Source organism: Pimephales promelas, chromosome 24 (genome assembly GCF_988280905.1).
Source record: "Pimephales promelas chromosome 24, fPimPro1.hap1.1, whole genome shotgun sequence".
Taxonomy (NCBI): Eukaryota; Metazoa; Chordata; class Actinopteri; order Cypriniformes; family Leuciscidae; genus Pimephales; species Pimephales promelas.
The window spans coordinates 3286298-3311455 of NC_142792.1; the positions used below are offsets into that span (position 1 = coordinate 3286298).

Here is a 25158-nt window from a genome sequence, read left to right on the forward strand (position 1 = left end):
GGTTTTGTACGCGTTTGTCGTAGACACAAAATAGCATAACTAAATGGCTATAAAGCCAGTGATGACATTGGAAAAAACTAAAACATTACGTCTGAAATTACACATGCAAATACATTTAAAATAATTAAGTGGCCCAACAACTGCTGCCTCTGGTTTTAAAGTTGGAACTGCTTCATGTTTTAGTAAAAGTTTCTTGTTGAATCCGGCATTGAATTCGTGGAGATTCTGGAAGCTGTCTTCCGTAAAGAGCGCTAAATTATGATTGTAATTTTCAGGAACATAATTAAACATAAATTGTATCCATTGTTGACGAACTACGTCTGTGGGAAGCCCGAACACAGAAGACCTGACAACTGGATGAACAAAACACACTTCAACGAGGGAGAGGTTGATGCAAATGTGTGGGTTAGTGACGTCTAAAACCCGTTGTAGTCCCAATCGTGTCGTTTCTGTAGGCATTAAACTTCCTGATTTTTAAAAGACGATATCTCTGCTTACATTGAACTTTCAGCGCTGCAACTTTGCAGATACTGTTCATGCACTATTTAAAATGAAAAAAGTGAAATTGCAATCAACCACCCCTTTAAGAGTTAGGAAAGTAGGAAATACATGCAGGAGCAATGAGCATACATTTATGAATCTTACACTATTGTAAACGCGATAGTATTTGAATGCACAAAACAAAAAACTAAGAGCCATGGCTGAATTTGCCATTTGCAGGTCTCGCCAAAATAATAACCAATAGTTTGCAATCCAGAATGTTAGTGAGTCTGAACAACTGAATTGTGTCCAATTTCAATTTTACTCCATGGATGGAAACATACTGTTTGCTTTCAGTATATTAAAAAGAGCATCACCATTCTTGGTATTTTGCGTTCCACAGATAAAAGAGTCTCAGCTTGAGGGTTCATAAAAGATGACAGAACTGATGTTTTTGGGCAAACTATTCCTTTTCACAACTGCCTTCTTTAATAATATCGAATAAAACCGAGCATTCGCTTAATCCCCCCCCAAAAAAGATTCTGAAAACACATTAAAAAGCATTTTTAAATCTTGCACGAATGCAGAAAAACTCATTTGGCCACAGAGCAGTCGCACAGTTTGCAAGCGGTCATGTTTGAGCAAGGTGAACAATCTTTACAAGCAGTGGCTGTGCAATCAATCTGATGATCTCAACCTCATTAACAGCCCTGGGTTTACAGTGCAAAGCGAGCATTAAGGACGCCCGCGTTACCTCTCGGCTTCCAGACGCATCTCCTCCCGTTTCTGTCTCCTGAGCTCCCTGCGCCGCTCGAAATCATCATCCATGCTTCAATCCTGAGAGTACGACCCTGGAAAACAACAGAACATGTGTGTCTTTTAGTCTCACGCATGAACCGTACATAAACTCACAGAATCCTCCGCGTTACTGAATATGGTTGAGCACGTCTGGATTCCACAGCTGCTGTGAGTATTTGCTTAACCTTTTCACAAAAATCACGCATTCCCATATGCAAGACATTTACAGTCGATCTTTTCTCAGCCCGACATCAAACAGATCACAAGTTTGTTTTCATAATACCACTTAAAATGGAAATTGTGGGAGAGAAAGAATGAAGAAAAAAAGAGAGAGGGAGAGAGAATGGGTGAGGAAAAGATGTTAGCACAGGATGTCCACTCAGTCAAGCAGAAAGACTCTGACTAAATATATATATACTGCAGGGTACATAGTGGAGGAACCCAGGCCACCCAGGAGATATAGAGCTGCTGTCATTAATCTCAACACTGTGACCCTACCTTCACTTTAGTGATGATGACCTCTGGAACATTTTAGCTTTCAAAACATAGCAGAAATTCACTCTTTCTCGCCAGCTCGATAACACTCCAGCTCAGAGTATTTCAGGCTCTTTCTCTCTCTCTCTCGCTGCAGCTGGGCCAAAGCCGGCCTCTTCCTTTCCCATTTTTTCACCCTCCCTACTTTCCTCCATTTTTCTCCCTCCCATTATGGTGCAAACTCACAATCACGGCCGACGGGTCTGCCTCCTCCCTCTCTCCCCCTTTTCCTTTCTCTCTCTCGCTCTCCCATTCCGACACTGTCCCTCTCTCGCTCTTTCCCTTCCCGACTCCCAATTATTGCCCATTCCATTCCTTCCCTTTTTTTTCTCTCGTTCCCTCCCTCTCTTTTGTGATCACGGCACTGTTGCTGGTTAGCTGGGATTCGCTTGCGGAATGCATGTTTAAAAATGAAAACACTTTTTGCTTGATTTGTAGGTTAAAAAAAAGTTATTAGCTAATAAAAAGTAGCTAACTACATTGAAGATATTTAAAGGGGCAATATTTTTCAAGCTATCACAAGAAATAGGTGGAAAATAACTGAAAATAAGTGAAATAGGACAACCAGAATTAAACACAGTAGCAGAACTCATATATTATTCTAATTTTTATTATTGCACTAAAGTTGTAACAGAAAAGAACAAATAGTGAAAAATAGAAAAACTACAGACAGGATTGAATAGAAAAATAGTAGGGCTGTCAAACGATTAATCGCATCCAAAATAAAAGTTTGTGTTTACATAATATATGTGGGTGCACTGTGTATAATTATTATATTTTTAAAAAAAAATAAGAAAAAAAATATTTATATATAAAATATTTATATTTATACTGTATATAATATAAATTATATATGTAAATCTATATACATGAAAATATTTCTTAAATATATGCAAGCTTGTGTGTGTATTTACATATATACAAAATAATTATACACAGTGCACCCACATATATTATATAAACACAAACTTTTATTTTGGATGCGATTAATCGCGATTAATCGTTTGACAGACCTAAAAAAAAATAGTTATTCGTATAAAAGTAAAATTGTAAGTGAATATTGTTAAAATATTATCAGATTCTATGAATTTGATATTTTCAATCTCACCAAACAATTTTTTAAGCAAATACACTTAATCCAAGTGGAAATAGCGTAAAATATTTTTCGAACCACTTTATTTACATAAACGACCCAGCAAAAATGCTACTTGAGTGACAGCCTGTTTGATTATTGCCTCAGAAAAAAAAAATAGCAATTTTCTACTGAGAAATGTGGCTGGTTGTTGGAAAGTAAACACTTTTTAGCAATGCTTAACTGTCCTGCTACTAAAAAGTTAGCAACATCACTTTTTGTTACTGCTGGACACAAATGCACACACACACACACAAGAGAAGCAGAGACAGGAAACACCTCTCCTCCCGAACCCCTCCTCCATATTCACATAATGCTGAGAGAGGGAGGGAGAGAGAGAAAAAAATGGACAAAACAAAAACAACAGCGGGAGAGGGAAAGCAAGGAATGCGAGTGAGAAGTGGAGAGCAAGAGATCGAGCCGATCTTCCTTATCTGGCAGAACCGATGTGCCTGCATTCGCGAACCGCAGGAATGCGGTCTATCTTTAGCAGGATCTTCTGTTTGCAGGAGCATGGCTGCTCTTCATATCTGAGCCCTTGAGCAAACAGCACTGACTCAGCTCAATAAAACTGTCACAACTGTGTACGATCAACTCAAATTGAATCACGCTCTCGCAGCGATGATGCTGACCTCACATACTAAATTTACGATTGAAATTCAGGTTGTGTTTGTGTTTTGGTGGCGTGTGCTAGTCTAGCGCCGTGCACAACTGACAATAAGGCCCTGTCTTCAGAGAGAGAATGTGGAAACGGATTTGCCTCTTCCTTTCAAGGACCACCCGTGTGCGGCTACAGCTAGCGTACAAGCCTCCTAGGCGTCCATAGATTCGTGTCGTTGCACTTTTTCCCTCTTGAATGTTTCATAACGGGGGTCTGGCTTCCCCCAACAAGCAGGGAGACGCCTCCTGTCTAGAGAGCACGCGTTGTAATGGCTGTAATAACACATTCACCTGGTAAATTACTATGTTCCTCATAAGTGCAGTGCTTAACCCTTCATCAAAGCTCATCACAGCAATGACCCATGGGAATGCAGTCTTAGAGCCTCCGTCTGTGATGTTCTCTAGCTCGCGAACGTACACACGCATGCCTGTGCCAAACCACACGAACGACGCAGCTTTGATTCTCTTTAAACTATGTGGGGAAAAGGGAGCAACTAATGAAGAAAACTAAAAACGATGGCAGACGGGAAACGGTCCTCACACTCTAAAAAATGCTGGGTTGTTTCAACCCAAATTTGGGTCAAATATGGACAAACCCAAATGTTGGTTTAATGCAATTAAAAAGTTGCATTAGAAAGAAAAAAAGTTGGGTTAAAATTTGAAATTACATTTTTAACCCAACATTTGGGTTTGTCCATATTTGACCCAAATTTGGATTCAAACAATGTGTGGGATTTAGTTAAAATGGCTTTGGAAATCATGTCAACATGAAACATTTGCAAATACTTTTTGAATAAAACAATGAGAAATATGTTTTTTTTTTTTTTTACATTTTGATATTTTTTATTTTATTTGAAATAACACGCACTCATAAATCAATAATGCACTGTAGCAGAGTTTCCACCTCTGACCGCAAGCAATTCCTCGTACCCGCTTCGCAGTAAAAAATAATTACAAACTCATTAATGTCAACACACTTAGCCTTAACAATCTACCATTAGTTAGATGCTCGTAGTTCGCTGAGATAAATGTTGAGGTAAAGACTGTTCTTTATAACCAGAGCCAAAGCTGATGTGATCCACAACCCCACTGCCAAAAGGATTAAATAACTAAATGTTTGGATCTACCACCCACCGTCTTTTGGACCTCAGCCACTCTGGACAACTTGAGAGAGACTAAATTTACGGCTCAAGAAAAGAGCGGAGCGTTGCCAACATAAACCATCACCCTTATTTGCATGTCTGTCAATATAGGTCCATTAACATCGACTGGCTTCGCTATCAGAGTTTATGCTAACACACTCTCCGCGGCCGCAGCGGGAGTCTGGCGTAGGAGGAGGATTCAGACCGTCTTCTCTGGCCAAGATTTTAACAAATGGAGGAGCTGCGTAGACATGTTGCATTAAAAAGCGTTTTACTGTAATGTGGTGTACATTTCACCATGAAACAATGTGGTATTAAGAACCAGATAAAATGGCCTTTTTCCTACAGGAAGAAGTACTGTATGTGTAACCATCAAAATGTCATGACGTGCACTTGTATTGACTGCACTACTAGTCCATAAAAGGAAGATGTGTATACCCTGCAGCCAAAGTAAACAAACAAATGGGACAATTCCAAATTCATATTAACATCAACATGGCTTTCGCAGCACATTCTTTAAAACGACGTATTTGCAGAAAATAAAAAGTAGTTAAGGTTATTATTGGATTTTGATGTGAGATTGTAAAGTTTCACTTTTTCTGTGAAACAACATACAGTAACACATAATAAAGTAAATTTGGATTTAATGATGCCTTTAAGAACATGTAAGAATGGGCTACGTCAACATTTTTAGAAGTCAATGCTAGGAAAAAATTAAACGTTTTCAGGCCTTGTTAAAAAGTGGGACGTTTTTGAGGTCGTGTGAGAGGGTGAACTGCAGCCAGGTGCAGGAAGGTATCCCAAAAATCTGCAGTGTCAGCAGCCTATCAGAGCACACACACCTCACTCACCTGCCACCTCATTAAAAGACAGGTATGTCAGCTATGTGCAGCCTGCTTTTCCATCTGGATTCACTAAATATATTCTCACACAGTACTTTATTATGTAGTATTCAAGGAATGTTATTGTATTAATCAGTTTAATCCTCAATATGCCTCCTTACCCTTAAAGTCGCATTATTAATGTTAGGAATGTATTGCTAAAACATATTACAAAGACTGTGAACTGTGAAGTACTAAACAGTTAAACAGTTTTTCACCATTGCCATTTTCCGGATTTTTAGGCGGGGCTAAATGACGCTCAATGACGCACTGAAGCCCCTGAGCTGGTGGACACGCCCCTGCTTGATGACGCACTGGAGCCACTGATCTCGTGGACACGCCCCTACTTGATGACTCACTGAAGCCCCTGAGCTCGTGGACACGCCCCTACTTGATGACGCACTGAAGCCCCTGAGCTCGTGGACACGCCCCTACTTGATGACACACTGGAGCCCCTGAGCTTGTGGACACGCCCCTACTTGATGACGCACTGGAGCCCCTGAGCTTGTGGACACGCCCCTACTTGATGACGCACTGAAGCCCCTGAGCTTGTGGACACGCCCCTACTTGATGACACACTGGAGCCCCTGAGCTTGTGGACACGCCCCTACTTGATGACGCACTGGAGCCCCTGAGCTTGTGGACACGCCCCTACTTGATGACGCACTGAAGCCCCTGAGCTTGTGGACACGCCCCTACTTGATGACGCACTGGAGCCCCTGAGCTTGTGGACACGCCCCTACTTGATGACGCACTGAAGCCCCTGAGCTCGTGGACACGCCCCTACTTGATGACGCACTGGAGCCCCTGAGCTCGTGGACACGCCCCTACTTGATGACGCACTGAAGCCCCTGAGCTTGTGGACACGCCCCTACTTGATGACGCACTGGAGCCCCTGAGCTTGTGGACACGCCCCTACTTGATGACGCACTGGAGCCCCTGAGCTCGTGGACACGCCCCTACTTGATGACGCACTGGAGCCCCTGAGCTTGTGGACACGCCCCTACTTGATGACGCACTGAAGCCCCTGAGCTTGTGGACACGCCCCTACTTGATGACGCACTGGAGCCCCTGAGCTCGTGGACACGCCCCTACTTGATGACGCACTGGAGCCCCTGAGCTCGTGGACACGCCCCTACTTGATGACGCACTGAAGCCCCTGAGCTCGTGGACACGCCCCTACTTGATGACGCACTGGAGCCCCTGAGCTTGTGGACACGCCCCTACTTGATGACTCACTGAAGCCCCTGAGCTCGTGGACACGCCCCTACTTGATGACGCACTGAAGCCCCTGAGCTTGTGGACACGCCCCTACTTGATGACGCACTGAAGCCCCTGAGCTTGTGGACACGCCCCTACTTGATGACGCACTGGAGCCCCTGAGCTCGTGGACACGCCCCTACTTGATGACACACTGGAGCCCCTGAGCTCGTGGACACGCCCCTACTTGATGACGCACTGAAGCCCCTGAGCTTGTGGACACGCCCCTACTTGATGACGCACTGGAGCCCCTGAGCTCGTGGACACGCCCCTACTTGATGACACACTGAAGCCCCTGAGCTTGTGGACACGCCCCTACTTGATGACGCACTGAAGCCCCTGAGCTTGTGGACACGCCCCTACTTGATGACGCACTGAAGCCCCTGAGCTCGTGGACACGCCCCTGCTTGATGACGCACTGGAGCCACGCCCCTACTTGATGACGCACTGAAGCCCCTGAGCTTGTGGACACGCCCCTACTTGATGACGCACTGAAGCCCCTGAGCTCGTGGACACGCCCCTACTTGATGACGCACTGGAGCCCCTGAGCTCGTGGACACGCCCCTACTTGATGACACACTGAAGCCCCTGAGCTCGTGGACACGCCCCTACTTGATGACGCACTGAAGCCCCTGAGCTTGTGGACACGCCCCTACTTGATGACGCACTGAAGCCCCTGAGCTTGTGGACACGCCCCTACTTGATGACGCACTGAAGCCCCTGAGCTTGTGGACACGCCCCTACTTGATGACGCACTGAAGCCCCTGAGCTCGTGGACACGCCCCTGCTTGATGACGCACTGGAGCCCCTGAGCTCGTGGACACGCCCCTACTTGATGACGCACTGAAGCCCCTGAGCTTGTGGACACGCCCCTACTTGATGACGCACTGAAGCCCCTGAGCTTGTGGACACGCCCCTACTTGATGACGCACTGAAGCCCCTGAGCTCGTGGACACGCCCCTGCTTGATGACGCACTGAAGCCCCTGAGCTCGTGGACACGCCCCTACTTGATGACGCACTGAAGCCCCTGAGCTTGTGGACACGCCCCTACTTGATGACGCACTGAAGCCCCTGAGCTCGTGGACACGCCCCTGCTTGATGACGCACTGAAGCCCCTGAGCTCGTGGACACGCCCCTGCTTGATGACGCACTGAAGCCCCTGAGCTCGTGGACACGCCCCTGCTTGATGACGCACTGAAGCCACTGAGCTCGTGGACACGCCCCTACTTAATGACACACTGAGGCTGGCCCCTCCCCTAACAATAGAGCACATTCGCATCAGTTTGACGCTCAATCGCGAGTTACTGCCAGCACTATTAGTTACTAAAGCCTACAGTTTGCTAGTTAGCTATGCCTTTGACATGGAAATGCTACGAACTTTCGTCGGAGACAACTGGGATTCACTGATAATCCGCTGTTACTGGTGAACGGGGCCGAACCGACTATCTCACGCCTCGGCCTCCATCCTGAAAGCAGGATGACCTAATATCACCGTCGTCGGCACCTTTCCCGCGAGTGGGCGTGGTTTCAGCACAGCCAGCGGACCCCAGCGTTTGAGTGCTCACTTTTCCAAGATTTTGATAGCTTATTTTATGCTTTTTTTATCATTAAATTTTGGCTGGATGGCTAATAACACATTTTTCTGTGGTGTGACAAACTCCGAACAAATACTTAATTTTTACTTTACAGGGACTTTAAAGATCCAACAAATACACGTAGTTAGAAATTCAAAAATCCCAGTCACTGAGCGGATAAGAACAAACCAAGAGACAGGAGAGAAGAGGAGAGAGAATTCTCATGCCATATTTTGAGAGTGCTGTTCACTCAACAGGCTGCAGAGAAATAAAGGGATCAAAGAGGGAACGCAGGTCTCTGTGAAATGAACCTGAGCTAGGAGAATGAAATGTATACGGCTGTACACATCGGTCTGTCTGTCTGTGTCAGTGATGACAAACCTACAGACCCATGGCAGAATTATGGTTGTGTGTGCTTCCAGAGATGCGCAGGAAATTGAGACACCAATAAAAGTGACTGGAAGCCAGCCGAAGTTGTCCCATAAAGCCGGGTGAATGATTGGCCGGCACACGACCGTAGATCTCAGGACCGTGTCAGGACAGTAATAGCAGGGCTCCAGCACCAGGTTCATGTACAATATACCAACAACTCTATGTGACGGGCCAACAATCCCCATTAACACAGTTGTGTTTATGTGCTGAAGGTCAGACAACCTGCAGTGTTTCAGAGACTTTAGAGAGAAAAATTATGGTTTGGAGCAGTTTGCCAAAATTTTGGTCCTCAAGTCACTAACAGCAAAGTCTTATTTTTGACTATTTGAATGGATATCATTTAGCATTATCATTAAAATTATTAAAGTTGACACTTGAGTTTGTTTGTCTTTACGTTTTGACAGATCAAGGGAAATTAAACTTTCTCTGATAGAGACCAAATGTGGAATTACTTATAAATTAAATCCAGATGAGACATAGTGTGCAAATTATAGGGGATAATCTGGGTCTGACCTCCCTAATAACAGGTAGACAAAAGCAAGTCAAAACTAAAGATTCTGGGGGTCTTAAAAGTACATATAATTTTTTTTTACATATACTGTGTGTTCAACAGCATTTTCAAACAACATTTAACCACAAAATGTAGATTAGAAGTTAGTCAGAATACATACTGGCTTATAAATATATGCTTACTTTGTAGCTAGTAGCAGATTTTCGTTTGTTTCAGTACACAACAAATCTTTGTATTAGGTTAACATAAACAGTTACACAGCGATGTCTTTAAAAACAAAATCACTGTATAATTTGCGCTCTGATGGTATTGTTAACAAAAGCAGAACAATTGTCCTCTTTTAATGGTGATTTCACATATGAAATATCATCCACAAGCAAATAAAGCGAAAGAAAAATCTAAATCTGGAAAATGGGATAAAAATCCTGCAACTCTTGTCGTACGGAAGGACACCAGCCCTGCAATGTCGAGACATCCCTAGCTGGGAGTGTTTGAGTTGGTAATACAACCTTATGCACAAATGCTGGTTTGATTACTTTGGCAATGTTTGGCTTATTGAAGGTTGATTTCACGTAACCAAAAGCTCAGCTTGGACTCTCTGATGCATCAACACATTTATGGCTAGGGCCTTAGAGAAGAAACAGAAGGAATGAGAGATTAAGTAAGAAAAGACATGGAGAGAGACATAGACAGAGCGAGAAAAAGAGCAGGATGTGCCGCTATAAATCCAGTAGATATTTTGGCAGGAAGAGCAGCAACTGCTTTTCATGGCTGTCACTGTGAAAAGAAGAAGCTCTGAAGAGAAATGAGGAGAGAGAAGAAAATTTGGTTGGTACGCAACCTACCTAACCTGAATTTGTTGCTCTTCCGTTGCACACAAATGGTAAATATATATCTATACCTTAATTTGAAATTGCTTTGGATAAAGCATCTGCCAAATAAATTGAAATGCAATTAAGATAAATGTACAGTCAGCCAGTCATTATAGCAAAATAAACCCTTTCAGGGTGATAGCAGACACCTTGGCTTTGTGTCGGGATTCTGATAACCACATCAGGGTTTATTTTGCGATAATGACCCGCTGACTGTACATTATCCCTTAGGTTTTTAAAATGGGAGGGAGGGGATCAAAAATTCAAGCAAGGGCAAAAAATAGGCCTCGGTCATTGAATTTCCACTTGAGGTTGGAAAAGGAGATTCCTGCATTCCCAGACAATGGATCGCATTCCCCGACACGTCTGCATGTCCTCTGAATCATTCTCAACCAGTTGGTCTACAGTTACCTGCTCAAAACACCAAATATGTCTTAAACCGCTCAATTACCCACAATGCCATGCAATTACAGAGTAAATGTCAATAAGAAAACATTAGAAGCATCTCACTCTTTGATGTTTAACCGAAATGTTTTGGGGAAATTATACCAGCTGGGTATGCAACATATTCACAAATATATGGCAATTACTGTTTTAAACATTATATGAATAGTTATTTTTACAATCCATATATTGTTTAAAATAAAATTCTCAATTCTATAAAATAGGTATTATAATAGGGCTGTCAAACGATTAATCGCGATTAATCGCATTCCAAAAGAAAAGTTTGTGTTTACATAATATATGTGGGTGCACTGTGTATAATTATTTTACATATATATATATATATATAAATACACACACATGCTTGTATATATTTAAGAAATATTTTCATGTATATAGATTTATATATAATTTATATCATATATAAATATTTTTTTTCTTAAATATACATGCATGTGTATTTATATATACCAAAAAAATTATACACAGTGCACCCACATATATTATGTAAACACAAACTTTTATTTTGGATGCGATTAATCGCGATTAATCGTTTGACAGCACTATATGTATAAATAACTTTTCATTAAACTAAAAATGTTTTAAATACACTTTACCTATTATTATTTCTTATTAAAAGACCTACGTAAAACTTTTGGATCGCTACACTAAATTTGGTTCGCGACACTAAAAATGAATCACCCTAAATGTTCCATTTTTTAGAGAAATTAACAAGAGAAATGTGAAGCACATGCGTTTAAGATGTCGGAAAAAATGTTTTGTTTCCGTTTTTGAATGGGCAATTTTCATAGGCATTAACTCATTAAACCCAGGGCCATTTATTTCCGCACAACAGCAGCTGTGCTTCTGGAAATCCATTTCAGGTGCAGAGAAGCTTTCATGCTATGCATTTTTTAAAATGCTGATTTTAAATGGTCCTCTCATGCACGTCCAAAGATCGCACCACTATCAGCCAGTATCGGCATGCAAGGTCCTACAAAAAAAAAAAAGAGAGCAAGAGGGAAAAGGCCAAACTGAGATGCTTGTACGGCATCAAACGTCTGCTGCCTATTGGCTTGGCTCCACATGACCAAATATGGTAGGAAAAAAGATCTCTTTCCCGTAAGCAACACACACAAAAAAAAAGAAAAACCCAAGGGTTTCACATGCTGTGTAGACAGATAGAGCCCTCGTATTCAAACACACTGACCACAGAGAGCGAGTGAACGGACTTCTATCTGCACTCCACAGAGCGAATGATAGCGCTGCGTGATGTCCGAGCAGCAGCAAACAAACTTGCTCACAAAACATACCTAACCACACACAAACCCTCTTCTACACTATCCCCAACAACAACGGCACACAAGACAAAAAGATTTTCCCTCTCAGAATTTTTGTCCAAGATTGAGTGGTTTAAGCTTTGAGCTGCGTCTCTTCTTACATAACTGTGAGAGACCAGAGTGGAAAAAAAGATTCTTGTCCAAATATCCAACGTTTCAGCCACGAAGATGGCCGTGACAGAAAGCGCCTTGAACCTTTGAGGCAGAACAGCTTTTGATCTGTGCTTCACGGTCTATGCTGCATGTGATGCAAAAGAAATGAAGCAAAACTCATTTTTAGCTTCCTTATCATCACATGTAACGTTTTTCATGACCTGTTCAAATCACAAAAGCATGAAACTAGACGCCTGCCAACACTTAAGGGTTTAAGCATTCATTCATCGAGGTTTGGACCTGATGAGCTCAGTGTTATGTCATCTGAGATAGTTTTCTATATAAGCGATTGTGTAGGCTAAGCTATATCATATATTGACAATTGAGAAATCGTTGCAAGGAAAATTAACTCATGCTTTACTCATCCGTTACGTCGTTCAAAACCACTGTGACTTTTTTTCCGGAGAATTTCTGAAGAAAGTGGCTGCTCTTTTTCCATTTATATTCTCTGGGTCAGTCAAGCTGGAATGTTTTCATCAAAAACCTTAATTTCTTTTTGACTGAAGAAAGAAAGACATGGACATCTTGGATGACATGGGGGTGAGTAAATTATCAGCAAAGGTTTTTTTTTTTTTTAAAGTGAACTACTCCTTTAAGTCATATGATAACTTTGTAGGATTAACAAGCCCACATTTTATTTGATACCCACTGATAATCTTCCCTTTCACAGAAGCGATAAACTATTAAAGTTGGATAAACAACAAAAATGTTATGCTGACATCATTGGTCTCACTTTGGTCTTGAGACATCAATGCTAGAGCTAGAGAGGAGTGAAACTTTAGTTTTGGTCTGTTCGTCACAATAAGCTACTGCATGACTTCAAAAGACTTGTAATATAAAGAACATATTGTTTTTTGTGTGCATTTTGATATTTTGGACAGACCCAATTTGCTTTAATTTTCATTACGCAACACAGTATGAATTTTTTAGGAAATATATCCCTCAAAGGACACCAAAAGGACACGATCTACACCAAAATAAGGTATTGAAAACATCAGGCTTTGCTAAATATCAATTACATACTACATTTGGCCTAGCATGAGGGCCTCATTTAGGAGAAAGCTGCATTTAGCCGCTCATTTTTTCTCTCACAATTAACAAAACCCTACGTTGCAGTCTCTCCTGTATACGTTACAGCTTGCTGGAACATTTCATGGAACATAAAAAATGTATTTCTCATAAAGCTAAGAAGTTCCTGATGTGTCTTGTAAAATGTGTCGAACGAATTCTGCTCACAAGAATGGCAAAAGAACTGAAAGAAAAAATATAGTTAAAACCACCGGAGTGATTTAAGGCCCTGCTCAACATCACTATGGGAGAAATATCTTCCTGTTGTGCCTTAAGCCAAAAGCATGAAGCGTATACTCCATGTAATGGCTTTCAAGCAATGCAACATGCTCAGAAACCAACTTCAGTCATGTCATTTGTTTATGTATCATTTGTTATGTCTCGGAACTGTGCGAAAACATTTCCTCCTTGAGGAGAGTTATCGGCATGGCTAGTGACATTTTTCCATCCAGTTTTCCATTCCATCACTATTAATCTATCAGTGTGGCCGTTTTATAGCCCAGAATTCAGACAATGGAATGTGCTCTTCTTTAGTGCACGAGATTTTAAGAGAATTAATTGATGATAATTTTCTGAAAAATGAAGGGCGTTGCATTCCTCAGAAGAGATAGCAGAAATAAGATTATGCTTCGGGCTGGATGACCCCACTGGCAGTCATTACTCAAGGATGCACCATTCGGGAGTTTGAGAGGAGGAACCGTATGTTGTGAGCAAACCCTCAGAACACAAGCACTGACGTTTTAACAAAGGGTCACTGCTGAATCAACAAGGGAAGGTAAATTCAGATGGTAGGGCCAGAATTTGGCGTAAGCAACATGAAGCAACATGTCTAGAATCAACGGTTCAGGCTGCTGTTGGTGGTGAAATGGTGTGGGGTATATTTTCTTGGAAAACCTTGGCATAGTTTAAATGCTACAGTATAGTTGGTGATGGTCAGCAACTATCCCCCAAAGCTCAAAACATCTCAAATAAGTTCAATAAACTCAAATGCCCTTCCAAGATCTCAATCCAATAGAGCAGCTTTGGGATGTGGTGGAATGGGAGATATCTTGTCATTATAGACCAAAATCACTGAGGAATGTTTCCATCACCTTGGTGAATCTATGCCATGAAGAATTAAGGGTAGTTCTGAAGGCAAAAGTGTTGTCCAACACAGTACTAGTAAGGTGTACCTACACACACACCATGGGCCCTATCTTGCACCCAGAGCAAATGACTTTGTACACTGACGCATCATGTATCATTCCTATTTTGCATCTACGCAAAGCAGGCTTTTCCCTCCAAACACACGTCGCTAAACTAGGAAATGAGCTTGCGCTCCCTGGGCGGGTCGGCACAAAAAGGAGGCGTGTTTCGGCGCAAACAATCCCTGGTGCTATTTTACACTTACAGAAAACAACTCCGCCACTGACCAGAAAAAATCTGGTCTAAAGTCAGTGACGCGTTGCGCGTTGTTTATAATGCTATTTTAAGCGCGCATGCTTGGCCATAATGTAGCGGGGGCACAACGCGAATACACTTTGATTCTCTCATCAACACAGATGCAGCAGTTTTTATTTTTGCAAATCATACATCATAACAAGGAAAAATATTAACACATTAGGGAAATCATTGTGGTGTCCATGAAGATGTAAAACAATGTAGGCCTAAATCTAGCTTACACATTTACCCAAATTTTTCAGGCTAATTGTATTAATGACGGATCAGACCTGTTTGCCCAATAGTGGCAAGACACATATGTGTATAATGTTTAACCGACGCTGATTTGGGTGGTTTCTCCCATCCCCATACAACGTCACTTCTTCACGTCTTTCACTGCCCTGACAAGAACGACGGTCCCCTCGGCTGTGAACGCTCCTGGCAAATCCGCCATATTAATAACAATCCGCCATGCAACATGCGCACCTGTCTTAAAGGTATGTTGGATGACGCTCTGATTGGTTTATTTGACGTTACGCCCAAACCACACCTATGAATAATGAAGCTATTTCAGACCAACCCCTTTTAAACTCGCGTCGGGTGCAAGAGTCATTTATCCCGCCGGTAAAACAGCAACAGCACCCAAGACCCGCCCACAAAGTTACTTGCGCTTCACGCTTGATACTTGCGTTTCAAATTGTTCAAATAGGGCCCCATGACCTATACCATACAAGTGCACAGATATGCATGTTCGCGGAGGAATATGTTGTACTATGCGACTCCTTAGATGACACATTCTTGTGTGAGTGCAGAACCCTTTCCCGTGCCCCTCTCCTCTCTCTTCCAGCTACGCTACCAGATCTCCCCTCTTCTGTGCATATTTCTGCTGGCTGTTATTATTAGCATGGCTCCAGGCCAGCGCTGTCAGGGGCTGAGCACTGTGTGGCCCCCACGGACACTTAACTGTATGAGGACTCAGGTATTACGCACATGCACACTGAACCTCAGTCATACCGGCCACGTTGTCGCATTTAAGACATTGTGTGGTAAATTCGCCATGGCTATGTTTAGTGCCACAGGGCTCGCTCAGGAAAACCTCTTTCAATGTGGCTGTAACTGCCAGTTCCAAGAAAAATCTCTCTTTTTCTTTCTCTTTCTCTCTCTCTCGAACAAACACACAGTCACTTATATTTACTCGGCTTTGGAAGACTTTGCAAGCTTTATGATAAATTCCTCTATTTTAGTCGAGTGAAATATTGCCACAGTTAAGCCTAGAAAGCGTTCCGTCATGCAGCTCAACTCAATATACCCTCACCCTGCAACAGCGTACAAACCCTTTTAAGGAAAAAAGGTGCATAAATCATTACCTCAGAGTTCAACATAAAGGACTCCTGCTGCATAATCTTTACATTTACAAGAAAAACACAAATTTCAGGCAAGCATGAAATTGTAAATAATTGAATATTGGAGCAATGGGGCGGTTTCAAGTTCCCTCATCATAGCTAATAGCTGAACTGGAAATGAGATTACTTCACAAACCCAAGCATCAATGGAGCTACTCCGAGACGACATTGGCCCGCCGTCTTGCACACTTTTACACACCTATGCCACACACAAGCACCCATTCAGAGGGCTGCGATTGGTTGTGTTGACATATATCCTGAATGACTCGCTACAGCGTTTCAGAAGTGCCCGGGCGACCGCGACTCAATTCCCGATCATTAAGTCTAACCTGGCCTAATGGAGGCCCGTTATTATCCGCGGTGGTCTGGCAGACGCCTGTCACAGACTTGAGTGGCATTACAGCTGCAAGCGCACACACACACACACACACACAGCAGACTGTCAGACGTGATCGCAACAAGTGCCCATTGTTCTTGTTACTGAGGCCGTGTTCATTAAAGCAACCCTTAATGAGGTCTGCTGGTCTAACATAGACACACACAACAAGACCTCCATCACATTCATCAAAAACCTCTCAAGTATTTCATCACTCAAAAAGACACACACAACTGCCTTAACCTACTTTTAAAACATGTCTGAATGCACTGTGATTAACAATGAGTCTGCAATTACGGCCGACTCCCTATCAATTTGCATCCCCCATTATGTTTGCATCAGGCCAGGAAGAAATAAACAAAGGGTATGTTCGCTGCTGCTATTGTTTTGCTCTCAGCGTCACCAAATGCAAATTTCCCCCCTACTGTTTATGGTTGTTCTAGAAAATATTGAGCTGACCTGCTGTAAAGGTAGATGCTTTGTATGGCAGCATCCTAACTCAAATTGAACCTAATTAGTGGCCAACTCCAAAAGAGTTTTATGTTAACATGTTGCTAAGCTAAGAGCCAACTGAAGAAGAAGGCAGGGTACTGTCCTGTTATCCGGACCCCACGATGGCCTACCCCTAACCCCGCCCCTAAACTTACCCGTCACTGGGGTTGAGACCAATCAGGGACAATGGCCTACCCCTAACCCCGCCCCTAAACCTACCCGTCACTGGATTTAAGACCAATCAGGGATGACTATAGTTCCTAAATGGTATATGGAGGTATCCGGACCCCACGATGGCTTGCCCCTAACCCCGCCCCTAAACCTACCCGTCACTGGGGTTGAGACCAATCAGGGACAATGGCCTACCCCTAACCCCGCCCCTAAACCTACCCGTCACTGGATTTAAGACCAATCAGGGATGACTATAGTTCCTAAATGGTATATGGAGGTATCCGGACCCCAGGATGGCTTACCCCTAACCCCGCCCCTAAACCTACCCGTCACTGGGGTTGAGACCAATCAGGGACGATGGCCTACCCCTAACCCCGCCCTTAAACCTACCCGTCACTGGGGTTAAGACCAATCAGGAATGACTTTAGTTCCTAAATGGTATATGGTGGGATCCGGACCCCACGATGGCCTAGCCCTAACCCCGCCAGTAAACCTACCCGTCACTGGGGTTAAGACCAATCAGGGACGATGTCCTACCCCTAACCCCACCCCTAAACCTACCCGTCACTGGGGTTAAGACCAATTAGGGATGACTATAGTTCCTAAATTGTATATGGTGGGGTCCGGAAAACAGGAAAGTACCGAAAGCAGAAGAAAGAAACTCATACAGGTTTGTAACAGCTTGAGGGTGAGTAAATGTTGACAGAATTTTCATTTTTGGGTGGAGTATCCCTTTAAGATACCAACCTTAAGATGCTGTCTAGATAGGTAGCTCACTAGGTTTTGGAACAGAGCTAAAGGCACACAATGAATTCAAATGATTTACTGTAAATACAATATATATTTTAATGAGTACCGCCTATGAATCACATTAAGTCCATGCTGAATACACTTAGTGATTATTGGGGACATGGATCAAATAAAATCCCTTGCCTTTTCAACTCACTTAGAATCCCTAGCCCTGCAAAGAACAGCACGCAAGCGCCTCCGCTAGTTTGGACTCCGACTGAAGGGTAATAAAATCTGTTTTAAGAAAGCCAGACCTGAGAGGTTTATTAATAACATGAGCGATTGTAATGGGGAATCATTTATAACACATTTTATTATGAGGTAAGAGTTTCTTGAATGCCAGTTCCTCTCCTCACAGAGCATGGATGATTAAAAACTCTCACCATGAGAGCGCATTTCTGCGTCTGACTCACTGCCAGGCAATGAGGAAAGGCCAATCAAGAAATTAACTAACTAGTGCCTCTCAGATTACCGAGCCAAACCCTATACAGCAAAGTACTGTATAGTTCCACTTAAAGGCATCAGGATGCATTTCATTGAACAATGCCCAGGTAAATACACACACATTCGAAGAGGGAATCCTGAGTGACAGCCACACCGGCTGCTTTGATGTCGGACTTTAATCAGCTGTAAATGGCTCTCTTAGAAGGATGCAATGACATGTGAAGTGGAAAGTAAAAGGAAGTGTGAGCGCTACTGCCTAGCATTCCTGAGGATTCTTCTGAGGCGAGTATGCTAGTACGTAAATATGCTTCTGATTAGAAGGAAAGAGTTCACTCCATAAAGGCACTTTTAAACAATTACCGCTGCTACTACTATTACCAGACGCACACATAAAGACTGAGGTCTATTAAAGAATTAACAGACAGAGGCTTTGTCTACATTAATCTGGATACATTTGAAAACAACTTTTTCGCTTCAAAATGCTCTCCATCCACACTAGAGTTTTCAAGAGTTTTCCAAACGTATCTCGTCCTCACATAAATGTTGAAAAACGCTAAATTCCTCTTATGTCTAAATTTGTACTACTCGCTCAATGAGATGATACAGAGAGACCAGATATAATAAAGTTCTCACGCTATTCTTCTGGCACAACCAATTTATTGGAAAAATATCTCACCACTAACATGTATCCAGGTCGCACTCAATCACCATTCCGCGTGTCTAAAACACAATTGACCTATGGCTAAGCCACGCCCTCAAACGCGAGCCAATCACAGTGCGCAGCTAACCCAATACACTCGGACATTCTCTGCTTCAATGTCCATTGAAATACATTGCAGTTAGTCAGTTTTCATTTGTTTTTTCTTGTCATTTTAAGTTTAAAATGGTCAAACGGTGTGCATGGGGTTCATGCAACTCCGACACTAGGTTCCCGAGAGGCTGGGCGACGGTGTGTGTTTTTTTTTTTTTAACCTTTCCCAAGCCACATCTCAACCGAGATAAATGTCTGCTCGGGATTAAGTTATGCGGTAGACCACAACAGCAACTAAACGTGGATAAATTAAACAAGGATGTCTACACCTGTTCTAAATTAAATCAACAACTTATTTGAACGATATCTTTAAAATCTCTAACGTGACGTTAGGCTAACGTTAGCCTAACATTAGAAAACATTAACGTTAGCTTCTAGCTGCGTTGTACATCATGTCACTTAGCTTCATTAACGTATCTATAAATAACCGAGATAACAAATGTTAACAATGTTGTGCTGAATGATTCATGTAAATATTGTTGGCAACGATATGCGGTTTATCCAGTTTACACTGTGACCTGTACACTTTTGCCTGGAGCTGAAGCTTTTCATCGACCTTCTCAACAATAAAATTATTAATATAACCCTCCAATGCATAGTTAAGGCCCTTTAGGTGACTTCAAGATGATATATAATCTTTCTGTCTCCACAAATCACCAACTGTGAAATGTCTCCTGTGACCGCTGCCATAGCGCCTGTCCTCGAATGATGACTGTGTATCCGAGTGAGTGTAGGGGGCGTGGCTTAGCCATAGGTCAATTGCCCTTGTGTTTTGACGCATGAAGATTGCAACTAAGTAACATTTATCTTTAGCAAGACTGAGAAAGTAAATAACACATAGCAGGCACATAACGGTATAATATGTGTCACATGACTAAACATGCGTCATCATTTTCAAATAGCTCTGTTTTCACGGTCCAGACTACAATGGAAAAATGATGTTTTCAAATTTAACCACTTGGGAGAGCGTCTTTAAAAAACTACGTTTTGGCAGGACAAAAACACAGTGGACAGTGAGGCCGAAACCTGGAGAAAAAGACGTGTTTTCAAATGTATCTGGATTAGTGTAGACAGAGCCAGACAAAAGACGACTAGCATCAGATCATACCACAGAGGTATTTGGAGGATTTTGCTCTGTTTTCAACATCATTTCAACATCATCAGTCAGTTTTTGTCTTCGGCAACCCGTGTAGGTCATCTGTTACTTTATACCACTCAACTTCATCATGCTAGCAGCAACATTATCTCACAAGATTGGCTTTTTCTTTGACCCAGCTGGGTTTGCGATAAGTATACACATACGACCTGACCATTTAAGGCTGAAAGAGCACAAAGTGAGCCGGCAAAGAGAAGCATGCTTGTTTTCTTAGGTCAGGAGGTCAGGAGAGTTTGACTAGCAGCTCGCTAAAGCGCTCCTTACATCAGCAGAATCGGCATTCGTCAAATCACCGCTCACTGGCTCTCCCTCAACACCTTTATGGGAGTGTTGCTGGCGCACATTCACTCTCACAACACAGGCCTTTGCAAAGCCTCTACATTAACATGACCTCATGCTAGATTCAACGTCAATTTTCATGCGTTCTTTCACTTTTGCATCATGGCTGACCCCAAATATGTCCCCTAATTCTTCATTTCCCTCTCACGGGGTGATTTCTGATGGAATGCGTTGGACATCTCTTGATTAGTTTTGTTTGTTTAGTGGGCTTTTAGTCGACCAAGGCAGAGGACAGGGAAAATGGGTTCGTTGGGACATTTCCTGTGCATGTTTTTGCAGATGAGAATCAGCTCACTGCAAAAAAAAACCTAAAAAAAAAAATAGTTGATCGCCTGCACATTACTATTGTGGTAATTTTGAAAAATCATACAGCAAGATGTCACCCGAAATGAATGATATGAAGCTTTGGTTATGAGTATTAAAAATGTATATTCATGGCAGGTAAGAACATATTCAAGAACTGGTTCTAATTGCAGCACTTTTATTTTTAAACAAAAACGAAGATAATCTTCAACAAAGAAAATCACAGGAAAATCATGTGGCTGCATAAACACAGACAAAAACTGAACAAACTGAGCGAGAGCTATATATACACATGGGAAAACGCTAGTCAAGAAACGAAGTAAATAATTAAACACAGTTGTGACACATGAAGGAAATAAAAAAACTAATGGTAACTAATGAATACAGACAAAGGACACTGATCTAGAAACAGCACAAATCTACTGACAGGATACCAACTCAAACAATGAACAATGACCTCTAGCCAAACAAACCAACTCGAAGTCCTACAGAAACACAGACCAAAAATACCCTGACATTCACAACTTTTACATTATTTATAGATGTTAGTCATAATAGGATTAATTGGTGAATTTGGCACAAACCACTTGTGTTCATTCAGTCCAATGAACATTCCAGTAGCTTAGAAGGGATGCATGAACTGATAACAAGTTCACCTTAAATGCAATCCAAGTTACTTTGGATAAAAAGCATCTCCTATGCATAAATGTCCACCGATGATGCTGCTTGATCTTAAAGGGACAGTTCACCCAAAAATGAGAATTCTATCATCATTTACCCTCATGCAATTCCACACCTGTATGATTTTCATATAACACAAAAGATCATTTGGAAAAAATCCGAGCAAGAGCCTAGTGCACTTCAGCCTGGTTCACATTACATCATTTTAAAACGTCAGGCTGACACAACATGACTCTCTGTGAAATCTTGAAGTGTTCAAGTTGTTGAGCTGTTCACACCACACCACACGACACAACGTGATTGACCCGCAACAGGAGGTAATAACGCACTACACGAGTTGACAACAACTCTGTCACCCAACGATTCTATCTTGTCTACAAACCACGTTTTGTCAAGAAAAATCACACGATAAAACAAACCAGAAATGACGCAAAACAGCACGCGCGCCAATACCCAGCAAAGAAGACGAAGAACACAACACGCGAATATGGACGTCAGACAGAAACTGGTGCTGCAAACTGTTTGCGCGATGATTTGCACTGAGAAAAATGCAAAAAATTTTTTAAAAAAATAACATTTACCCGTTGACCTCAACCCATGCCTTACTCTGATTGGATGTAGCTCATGACATCATGTGAGAGGTTGAGTCATGCGACAGCAGCTTTGGATATCTGCGATGTCTGCGAGCGTCTTTGATGCATTGTTGGCTCTTTCATACTCGCGTTCATCGCCCCGCGATTTGCACGCGATAACACCCTGACCTGTCGGTAAGGTTGGGTATCGTTTGAATTTGAACGATTCTGATTCCGATTCCTTGTTTCGATTCCGGTTCCTAACGATTCTCGATTCCGATTCTTTTAAGAGGCAGGGTCAAAAAAGTTTAGCTAACCTTGCTAACCAACGGCCTTTCTGAAGGAAATACTCCTTCTGTAAAAATACTCCTTTTGTCACAAATTTTGCATTTTGCCGAGATTTCGTTATTTTTAGAAAAGCGAAGCCACACTTTGGATCGCCGACGTAAGGCACTCATGTTCGACTCGCGTGGTTATGCCAACACTTCCGGTAGACGCTTCTTCGTTGGTGTTGTTCAGCGGTTTCTTCTTCCGCTCGGCGGACTGTGAATATCGAAAGTAGGAATCGAAATTTTAACTTTTGAACGATTCCGGGAAAAACGAAAAGTTAGTCTCGGTTCTAATTGATACTCGATTCTCGATTACCCAACCCTACCTGTCGGCTAGCTCAACCATTTGCAAATCGAGCTTAAATTAAGATCTCCTCAAAGCCCGGGGCCAGGCACCATTAGACTTCTCCACTGAAACCTGCCATCTCAATAAAGAACAACAAACAGACCACAAAGTCAAATTACAGCAAAAAAAAAAAAAAAAAGGTTCCTGCTGCAGAAGGACTTAATGTAAAAGGCGGTAGGAATTTCAGATTTATATATTACTAACAAAACATCTGGGGCACTTATTGCATATTTGCAGGGACCTAAATAAACATCAGCTACAGTTTCAGATGGCTCTGACTTCACAATACAGGAATGCCCCCGTTTCGCTGCGTTTCCCGATTGTCACCAATGGTTTTGGAGCTCAGCAGATCCAGCAGTTCTGAGAAAGCTCGGAAATGTTGCAGCGTTACACAAATGCGGTTCCTGGATCCAGTGCTTTAAAATTACAGGCTATCAGATTCAAAGCAGCAGAGGAATAGCTGAACATATGAAGGGGGAAGGGTTAGAGAGCTGCATCTCCTGAGGTTTCTGCCGCACGTCAATCACACTAACAAAAAGTTAATTGAACATTTTACAAGAGTCATCTAAAACAAACATTATTTTAGCTCTGCTTTACACAATGACTTTGAGGATGCTTTACTGAATGTGTAATAAAAACAGAAAGAGAATGCATGTTGCGTGGTTATGTGCCTAAATCTTTTTGTGGATAATCAAACGTATACAGCGATGGGAGTTTCATATCTGGAAAATTGTTTTGCACATTTAAGGAGAACCTCTATAATCAAAACTTGCAAATTAAATTGCAGCTCAAGTCAATATAATTACATGTTCTGATGTATTTGAAGGATCCAAATAGAGCTTTGGCAAATGCAGTGTTCTTGATAAAACAAGTCCATGAATGTAGACTAAACCAGATAAGAAGCAGAAAGACATTAATCTAGAGGGTTCAAATGCCCAAATAGGGTAGTATGAGACTGTTTACCATGTGACAGCAGAAATGTGTCAGCTATACTTTATATATGTGCAATCCGACACTACAGAAAACTATAATCTACATGCTGTTACAGACGGGTGCCAGCTCCATTGAACATCACTACCTGCCATATTAATGTGCTAATTTTACAACAGTTCAAATGCAGCTAATCCAGCCATATACTGCATTACTGTTATTATTAGTCTTTAGTATATAGTGTTACAGTAAATGTAAAGCAGCTGTTTCTGAAGTAATGCTTAACTTAATAATTTGTTGCGAATAATTCATAAGTCATTATGTTACAAATCAATAAATATGTACACAAGTAAAGAAAAAAGGAGTGCCATTTAAATTGGTATTAAAGATCTTTCCAGGGAAATGACTAATACCTATATTTTGATAGATACTGTTTTCTGTGATATAAAATTACTCATTTAATTTCATTTCAATAGTCATTGTGCTCATTAGGAGTTATCACCTAATGTAAAAAAGCATAATGAATTAAAAAAATGACCAGCGAGAATTAAATAGCTCTAACACTTCATCCTGAAACCTAACCGGCACTTCATCTCAAACCTCAGTGTTATACAGGCAAATGTAAGATCCCAGAATCCCATTTTTGTCCCCTACTGTATCCCTTGATAACTTTTTACAATGTGCTGAGACAACAGTCAAGTAAGATAAAGATTCAACAGGTCATAAACAAATGGGGTATTGCATTGCAACATGCTTCAACGTGCAATAAACGCTTCACCATCATCATGCACTCTGTCAAAAAGACAAATATTATAGTTTATAAAGTTTAATTTCATGGACAGAATGAACAGCCTCAAATAGTTGGCTGAAAAAATGCTCCCGATACCAATATGTTGGATGGATTTACTAAAATTGACAGAGGCAGAGTGTTGCCTACTTAATTGCTTACGGTCTTTATGACGCATAGCAACACAGCTAAAAGTATTCCTCATATGTTGGACCTTTTAACTCCTTCCCCCTGTTGTGACATGCCTTCTCAAGCCTCAATATGAAGTGTGTTAGTGATGCTTGAGTTTCAGGTGTCCGAGTGAGTGGAGGGGGCGTGGCTTAGCCACAGGTCAATTGTTGATTTGATGTTGTTGAGATGTGGGCATGGCACTCAAAAATGTGCAGGGTTTTTTTTTACATAAAAATTCCATCTGTGTCTTTGGATTACAGAGTCATCTTTTTGGCAGTAGAAAGTGCTTATGACAAGGGAGAAAAGTTGGTTCTCCCAGGTCATTGCGACTTAGAAGAGCTTTTTTCAACACGAGCG

General features: G+C 41.9%; 1 protein-coding gene across 5 annotated transcripts in view; it reads right to left on the reverse strand.

Moving 5' to 3' along the window:
• cald1a (caldesmon 1a) overlaps window positions 1–25158 on the reverse strand; it is a 57656-nt gene that overhangs the window by 30057 nt on the left and 2441 nt on the right. For 4 of the 5 annotated variants that reach the window (XR_005620687.2, XM_039660696.2, XM_039660695.2 and 1 more), the window contains exon 2: window positions 1235–1331. Coding sequence is in view for 4 of the 5 variants with exons in the window: in XM_039660696.2 (XP_039516630.1) it covers window positions 1235–1308 (74 nt within the window). In the remaining variant the exon portion in view is untranslated. Of the gene's footprint in view, window positions 1–1234; window positions 1332–1776; window positions 1920–25158 lie in introns of those variants that run through there. The other variant, XM_039660694.2, reaches the window with a different exon arrangement.